The sequence below is a fragment of the Monodelphis domestica genome, chromosome 4 (assembly GCF_027887165.1).
Source record: "Monodelphis domestica isolate mMonDom1 chromosome 4, mMonDom1.pri, whole genome shotgun sequence".
Taxonomy (NCBI): domain Eukaryota; kingdom Metazoa; phylum Chordata; class Mammalia; order Didelphimorphia; family Didelphidae; genus Monodelphis; species Monodelphis domestica.
The window spans coordinates 448,932,219-448,941,534 of NC_077230.1; the positions used below are offsets into that span (position 1 = coordinate 448,932,219).

General features: G+C 38.5%; 1 protein-coding gene across 1 annotated transcript; it reads left to right on the forward strand.

Annotated features, from left to right (window-relative positions):
- Positions 1–1,906: 1,906 nt before the first annotated feature.
- On the forward strand, positions 1,907–4,581 carry LOC100618612 (zinc finger protein 845; the record flags this gene model as incomplete). The annotated part of the gene is given in 1 exon segment (XM_016422467.2): positions 1,907–4,581. A coding segment is annotated over 1 exon segment (2,145 nt), but the record flags the coding sequence as incomplete, so codon positions are not given.
- Between the last annotated feature and the right edge of the window lie 4,735 nt (positions 4,582–9,316).

Here is a 9,316-nt window from a genome sequence, read left to right on the forward strand (position 1 = left end):
ACATGTCCACTGATCTATTTTTCATGTTTAGAGTGTTATCAAATCGGTTACAACTTGACATAGAAAATTTAGAAACTTCAGAAGCAGATTTAGAGATAATAGATAAATTAATGAATAAATAAAATATCGACAGCAAGTCTATTCTATGCTGGGCTGTACTGAGCACTTTATAATACTACCATCTCTTAAGATCCTCACAACAATCCTAACATATAGGTTGCCACTTTACCATTGAGGAAACTGAGTCAGCAGAGGTAAAGTGACTTGGCCAGGGTCACCCAGCTAGGAAGAGTTTAAAGCCCAGATGTGAACTCAAATCTTTCTGACTTTGGGCCCTTGTGAACTCTTCCCTTCACCATCACTTCACTGCCACTAGATTAGGAGGGACCTTATCTGCAATTGGCAGATGAGTGCTGGGGGCCATCAGACCACGAGACAGAGTCACGCGTGGTAGAGGGGAAACCACAGAGTGGTCCTTGGCGAGACGTGATTACCCACCAAACCCCCTTTTACATGACCTCTTTCATCAAGGCCCCTCACCTATGAATTCACATGTTTATTATTCCCCCTAGTCTCAAAAGAAAGAATAAAAGAACAAAGCACAAGTGCCCTAATTCTTCAAAACATCACCAAAAGAGCAGACCCTCAAACCCAATCCCAAAGAGACTGTCATGGGTTACCTTTTACTTAGGGACATAATTCCCAACAAAACCTCATCTACAGGCCAAGCCCAAAACTTTCTCATGAAGTCGGCACCCAAATCAGTCATAGAGGCCCAAAGATAAGTACATCAAGCTTCCGTGTGACTCAGGAACTCCCTAGAAGCCACCAGTCTAAATCTGAATTGTGTTCCCAGACCCCAAAGCCTCCATGATATGATTGTTGAGTTTTCTTCTAAGAACTGCTGATTAATTATTCCATTTTATTAAAATCAATACGTAATTTTCCTTGATTGTTAGCTCAAAACTTCTCACAGGGTGAGAAAATTACTTGACTCTCCTGTCCCAATCAGACCATGCCATTCTCCTACTCAAGAAATGCCAGTGACTCCCATTTGCTCGAGAATTCATGGGTCCAACTATGTGACCCTGAGCAAGTCACCTAATCACCACTGTCTACTCTTTCCTGCTCTTTTCCTTTGGAACCGATACACAGTACTGATTCTGAGAGGGAAGGTAAGGGTTTAAAAAAAAAAGAATTCATGAGTCTTCCTCTGTTCAGCATTGATAGGCCTCTCGACCTCATTCCAACTTCCTTTTACACAGTGTTTATTCATTACAATCATTCAGTTCTCCATTTGATATTTCCCCTCATCTTCCTTCATCCTTGAACTCTTTTGGTAGTTCTTATGGCTTGGATTCCCGAATCTCTGATCACTCCTCATTACCCACCTCCTTCAATTCCTTCCTAGCTCTGTGTTGCCCATGGATCATGGCCACTTTTCCCTCCTAGTTCAGTTGACCTTCTCTGCCTTTTCCCCATGAGTTCAGGTTATGTTTGAGAGAACTCAAGGACATTCCTTTTAGGGCTATTGTCACTGTGGGGTATGTGCCTGGTTTTTCTCAGCTACAAGGGTCCCGTTCCCCTAGAAGAGGCCACAAAGGAAATTTGTGTATTTCATTTCATCTCTTTCAGACTGGGAGTCCAGGTCTCAGAGCATGAAGGAAACTCCAAAATAAGGCATTCCTGAGGAAGAAGGAAGCAAAAAGATTGGTCTTGCATTCTGCTTTTGGATAAGTAGAAATTGATGAAAACAAATTCTGTGGAGAAATCAGAGAAACCAGGAGTCACATTTGGGGCATTTCATCTTTACTCATTTCAGAAAAGTACCAACATGTATGCTGGAGAGAAATTCTACAAGTACCCCCAATGTAGGAAAGCTTTTAATAAAAGCTCAAAACTCATTTTACATCAGAGAATTCATGTTGGAGAAAACCCTTATGAATGCAATGTCTGTGGGAAAGGTTTCCATCATAGGTCAAAACTTAACATACATCAGAGGGCACATACTAGAAAAAATCCTTATCAATGCAATGACTGTGGGAAAATGTTTATTAATGACTCAAAACTTATTTTACATCAGAGGATTCATATTGGTGAGAAACCTTTTAAATGTAATGATTGTGGGAAAGTCTTCAGTCATAGGTCAAAATTTATTATACACCAGAGAATTCATACTGGTGAGAAGCCTTTTAAATGTCATGATTGTGGGAAGGCCTTTAATCAGAATTCCCACCTCCTTCAACACCAGAGAATTCATACTGGTGAGAAGCCATTTAAATGTGATGATTGTGGGAAGGCCTTTAATCAGAATTCCAACCTCCATCAACACCAGAGAATTCATACTGGTGAGAAGCCATTTAAATGTAATGATTGTGGGAAGGCCTTTAATCAGATTTCCCACCTCCTTCAACACCAGAGAATTCATACTGGTGAGAAGCCATTTCAATGTCATGATTGTGGGAAGGCCTTTAATCAGAATTCCAACCTCCATCAACACCAGAGAATTCATACTGGTGAGAAGCCTTTTAAATGTAATGATTGTGAGAAGGCATTTAATCGGAGTTCCACCCTCCTTAAACACCAGAGAATTCATACTGGTGAGAAGCCATTTCAATGTCATGATTGTGGGAAGGCCTTTAATCAGAATTCCCACCTCCTTCAGCACCAGAGAATTCATACTGGTGAGAAGCCATTTCAATGTCATGATTGTGGGAAGGCCTTTAATCAGAATTCCCACCTCCTTCAACATCAGAGAATTCATACTGGTGAGAAGCCATTTCAATGTCATGATTGTGGGAAGGCCTTTAATCAGAGTTCTCACCTCCTTTAACACCAAAGAATTCATACTAATGAGATGCCATTTAAATGTAATGATTGTGGAAAGGCCTTTAATCAGAGTTTCCACCTCCTTCAACACCAGAGAATTCATACTGCTGAGAAGTCATTTCAATGTCATGATTGTGGGAAAGTCTTCAGTCATAGGTCAAAATTTATTATACACCAGAGAATTCATACTGGTGAGAAGCCTTTTAAATGTCATGATTGTGGGAAGGCCTTTAATCAGAATTCCCACCTCCTTCAACACCGGAGAATTCATACTGGTGAGAAGCCATTTAAATGTGATGATTGTGGGAAGGCCTTTAATCAGAATTCCAACCTCCATCAACACCAGAGAATTCATACTGGTGAGAAGCCATTTAAATGTAATGATTGTGGGAAGGCCTTTATTCAGATTTCCCACCTCCTTCAACACCAGAGAATTCATACTGGTGAGAATCCATTTCTATGTCATGATTGTGGGAAGGCCTTTAATCAGAATTCCAACCTCCATCAACACCAGAGAATTCATACTGGTGAGAAGCCTTTTAAATGTAATGATTGTGAGAAGGCCTTTAATCGGAGTTCCACCCTCCTTAAACACCAGAGAATACATACTGGTGAGAAGCCATTTCAATGTCATGATTGTGGGAAGGCCTTTAATCAGAATTCCCACCTCCTTCAATACCAGAGAATTCATACTGGTGAGAAGCCATTTCAATGTCATGATTGTGGGAAGGCCTTTAATCAGAATTCCCACCTCCTTCAACATCAGAGAATTCATACTGGTGAGAAGCCATTTCAATGTCATGATTGTGGGAAGGCCTTTAATCAGAGTTCTCACCTCTTTCAACACCAAAGAATTCATACTAATGAGAGGCCATTTAAATGTAATGATTGTGGAAAGGCCTTTAATCAGAGTTTCCACCTCCTTCAACACCAGAGAATTCATACTGCTGAGAAGCCATTTCAATGTCATGATTGTGGGAAAGTCTTCAGTCATAGGTCAAAACTTATTATACCTCAGAGAATTCATACTGGTGAGAAGCCATTTAAATGTCATGATTGTGGGAAGGCCTTTAATCGGATTTCCAACCTCCTTAAACACCAGAGAATTCATACTAGTGAGAAGCCATTTAAATGTAATGATTTTGGAAAGGCCTTTAATCAGAGTTCAAATTTAATTGTCCATCAGAGAATTCATAATGGAAACCTTATTAAAAAATCATGAATGTGGTAAAGATTTCAATAAGAGAACAAACTTCCTGGTACATCAGAGAATTCACATTGGTGAGGAACCTTATAAATGTGAAGGCTGTGAGAAAGTACTCAGTTTTCAGTCATATTTTCTTGACCGTCAGAGGGCCCGTATTAGTGAGAAACTTTAGTTATGTGATGAATATGCCAAAGGGCCCTGTAAGCATCTAGTACTCATTGATCATCTGATCATGTTAGATATAAACCTTTTCCGTACGCTTCTTCTGAGAATGTTTTGGTACAAAATACAAAATTTTCTACATTAGAAAACTCATTCTGAAAAAACAAAACAAAACATTAGGTCCACAAGTTTCATTTGGCTGGATGTTTATCATGAAATGTGTTTCTGTGTAGTAGCGCAATAATGAATTCAATTTTTTATTTCATTCTTTACCTCATTTTTGACAATCAAATTCAAACCATTTATATTTATTATTTTTATAAATATATTTTCTCCTCTCAGTTATTCCTAGTTTTACATGGGATTGATATTTATCTTTACATATTTCAAGCAAGGTAATGTTTTCTAGTTTGAATGTCACTTCATCTAGATGTTAATATTGCATTTTTTGTCTTATAATAAAATATAATTTTTACAATATTTGCTTATTTTTAAACTAGGGATTTTGTGTATTATTTATCTTCAATGATTTTTAAAAATCATAAGTTTTTTGTTGCATGAGACATTCTACATGTCTTCTTTTAATAAGAAATTCAAACTATTTCTAAAATTTTAGGAATTTCAGTTTATTTTGGATAATTTTCTTTTCATGATTTTTGTTAATTCCATCATTCATCTACAGCAAAGCCCTTTAATGGGTAAGGTAAACGGACAAGTTCAGTAGACTTTTATTTGAGGGGAGTCTAGCCCCTCTAGAGGTCAAAGGTTGTTCTCCGATCCATGGTAGGTATTAAATTTATTTGTGGTTGAGATGGAAATATTAATTAGGTGGTCGCCAGGGATTTAAATTCTAAATCCCAAAAAGTATTACTCAAGTAAATAGAATTTATGGTAGTTTATTTATAATAGAGGGAATATATATATATATATATATATGTATATGTATATGTATATATATATGTATATGTATATGTATATATATATGTATATGTATGTATACAGAGAGAGAGAGAGGGAGAGAGAGATCTGGCTTCTTCTGATATCAGAATTTCTAAGCCCCAGCCAGGAGAAAAAAGTCTCAAAACGATGGGACTCTCTCAGAAGTTTAGACCTCTGAGAAAGGCATGGTCACTAAGTCAGCCTTTCACTCACCAATGGTGACCATCTAAAAGGAAAAGCAGTCTGAGGTCTCTGGCCTGAGTTCCTTCAGGGGTCCAGTTCCTCGGGTCCAACACCAAGTTAGAGAATCCTACATCCAACTCGAATCTTGAATCAAAATATCTTCTTCTGGCCTCTGATCTTCTTAAAGATCTTTTTCTCTTGTGTCACCTCTCCTAAATTTCACACAAATCACAGCAGATGCTACTCTCCAGGACTGCCCACTCTTTAGTTCATACCTTCTTTGGTTTGAGTAAACCTTTTTTAGTTATTTAACACCTTTTTTGGTTAGATCACTTTTTGTAGCTACTTAACACCTTTTGTATTTAAAATGGGTAGATCTACTTAAAATACTGAGTTACCACCTTTTTGTAGATTAAAGTCTAAAACTACATTGTGTATTACAATTCCATCTTCCCAATAAAGGAAGAGCTAAGTACCTTCATTGTTACAATCAGAGGATGTAAGGGGTAAATGTAGGGGTTCTGACTAATATATTATCCTTATAGTCACCAGGGATTCATTCAAATCCCAATAAAAATATTCAAGTCAGTTTGGGAATTGTATGTTAGTTTAATTAATATAGAGGGAAGGAATGAAGAAGAACAGAGAGGGGAAAGGGTATAAGATTTCTCTGGCCTAGCCTTGAGCCAAGGGTAGTTCAGAGACCTTCCAGCCACAAGGCCTCCTCCGAGATGAGGGGCCTCCTAGGAGGATGACGTTTTTAGGAAAGGTAAAGGAAAAAAAAGGAATCAGCCTAAACTCCAAGAGAGTTCAGGGAACATGCCTCACCTGACCCACAATATTAAACTTCTCCCAGTTACTGTATCAAGGGCACTCATCACCAAACCGGGACAATAGCTGCAGCCATGCCAAGACGCGCAGCACACTGCCACAAGCCACCTCTCCACGAAAAGAGAGCTGGCAAGAGGAAGTGCCGTGAATATATAGACTTTTTTTAATATCACTTCCTGCATCTCACATGTATCAATGGTAGCTTAAGCATGACTTAGGACAGCCCAGGGGGTCTGATAGTTGTTTCTAATTTGTCACTTGATAGAACATGTTGGTCATTGGGCATCCTTCTCAACATTTGATCCATAAATAGGGGTGTAGACAACCTTGTTTTGTTAGGATTTTAAAGATTTAATCAGGGTGGCCAAAATCTAAAATTCACAGGGATTACAATTTAATCTTCACAATAAAAGAAGAGCTAAGTATCTTGATTGTAACAATCAGGGGAGAGCTAAATCCAATCTTCACAGAGGATTTTCCTGTGTCTCCTCAGAGAAGGACCCCTTTCATTCAAGCCAATAAGGCCAGCCTGGAGTGATGGCCAGGTGATCCTTCCTGAGCCTGATGTCCCAGAAAGTGCCCTCCTATTCCAGGCAGTCACACACAGAACATAGTCCTCTTGGGAAAGGGAGAAAGGACTGCAGAGAAGCCTGATTCTTTCCTCTCTGTCTGTCTGCAGAGAGGAACGAGCTAAACTCTGAGCAGAGAGGCTGAAGGAGATGCTCCATTTCCCTCCTGTACTCAGGGGTGAGTAATGTAATATTTATAGGGAAAATGGGTGGAATATAAGGAACAGGGGATACTGAAGGTTTTGTAACAGGGAATGGAGGAGTTGAGTGGAGAGAGGAAATATGGCTGCTGGTGAGGGAAAAGGAGTGAGATGCCCGCTACTGAGAGGCTATTTTTGAAAAATGGGGTTCCCAAGAAATGGACCACTCATGATAGCCTGAGGAGACATCTTCTCTATTGGATTGATGTGGAAGATACCCCGGAATAGGTAAACACAGATCCTCCTGAGGGAAAGCCTCCCCCCAGACTTAGTTGCCCAGAAGGGGTCCAATAAGGACCATTGATACTTGAATGACTATCTTGAGATTCAGCTCCCTCTATGTCCATTAAAATGACAGTCCTCTTATCTGACTGCGGTTATTTAAATAAAGATAAATTTTAATGACAAAGTTGGATTGGGGAAGGTATCAGGGAAGAAGGAAGAGGGATTTCCCTAGATAAGGTTTGAGTCTCTCTCAGCTTTTGAGCTGAGGGCAGGTCTCACAGGCTGGTGGAGGGTTTCTTTTATTCCTGTCTATGCTATTCTGTGCTAGTTTTCTTAAATTCAAAGTCTTAGCAGTAGACAGCAAGAGGAAGAAAAGTTCTGATCTTCAGAGGTGGTTGGGCCTGTCTCTTCGGGCTGATGCCCCTAAATACTGGCCTTACAAAACAGTAGCAGCAACTAGAAATACTTCCAAATTATATCTAGCAATAGTTATTCTCTTAATGTTATTTTCTAATTCTTTTAGCTAACATATTGAGAAGTATTATAAGAATGGGAAGCTTGAGACTTCCGGTTAAGATGGCGGCTTAGAGAAAGCTAAAGTTCAGATCTCCGGAAAACCCTTCCCGACCAATCTCAAACTATAAATAAACCTATTTCATTTTGGATTGGAGACTTGGTTTCCCTTATTTGTATTCCTACAGTTAGAAATTATACAACACTTTACTGAATGAATGTGGGGAAAACTTCACACACAGGTCATCTTTTTCTCACCATCAGAGAATTCATACTTAAGTTTTATCTTGACTCTGAATTCTCTGATGATGAGAAAAAGATGACCTGTGTGTGAAGTTTTCCCCACATTCACTCATTACATTTATAAGGTTTCTCTTCAGTATGAATTTTCTGATGTTGAGAGGATAAACTGTCACTGAAAGATTTTCCACAATCAATAAACTTATAAGACTTTGGTCCAATACGAATTCTCTGATGTTTCATAAGGGAAGAGCTGCTACTAAAAGTTTTGCCACATCTACTACATTCATACAGTTTCTCACCAGTATGAACTCTCAGGTGTAGAACCAGTAATGCATTCTGCCTGAAGGTGTAACCACATTCATTACACTTAAAGGGTTTTTTCTCTAGGATGAATTCTCTGATGATGAGAAAGAGAAGAACTATCACTAAAAGATTTTCCACAAGTACATTTATAAGGTTTCTCTCCAGTGTGAATTCTCTGGTGTCGAGTAAAAGATGAACTATCACTGAAAGATTTTCTACAATCATTGCATTTATTGGGCTTCTCTCCTGTATGAATACTCTGATGCTTAGTAAAAGAAGAGCTATCACCAAAGGCTTTGCCACGCCCACTCCATTCATAGGGTTTCTCACCAGTGTGCATCCTCTGATGTAGTATCAGAAATACATTCTGCCTGAACGCTTTGCCACATTCATTACAATTAAAGGGATTTTCTCCAGTATGAATTCTCTGGTGGGGAGAAAGGGATGACTGTGTGTGAATGCTGCACCACATTCATAACATTTGTAGGGCTTCACTCCAGTATGAATTCTCTGATGTTGAGCGAGAGATGAACTGTCAATGAAGGATGTTCCACAGTCACTACATTTATAAGGTTTCTCTCCTGTATGAATTCTCTGATGTTTAGTATGAGAAGAGCCATCATTGAAAACTTTACCACATTCATTGCATTCATAAGGTTTCTCTCCAGTATCAACTCTTTGATGTAGATTAAGAGATGAAATTTACTTAAAACTTTCCCACACTCCTTGCATTTATAGTGTTTCCCTCCAGTACACATTCCCTGATGTTGAGTTAAGAACTTACTGTGTAGGAATGCTTCCTCAAATTCATTATGTTTGTAGGATTTCTCTCCAGTAGCTATTTTATTACATAGAGCTGAAGAGTAATTAAATTCTCTCTTACAAACATTTTTGTTACAACGTCTCTTTCTTCAGATTCTATGTTTTGAATTGCTTCTGAATACTGTTTAAAGTTATTACCACGTATATCATATTTATGAATACTCTTTCCTAGAGAAATGTCTCTTCCTATAACAATGCTTGACTTATGAAGGAAATTCTTCCCAAATATATCACATTCACAAATTCTTATTTTATAAGGTATGTTCTTGTGGCTGATTGTTATTTACCTC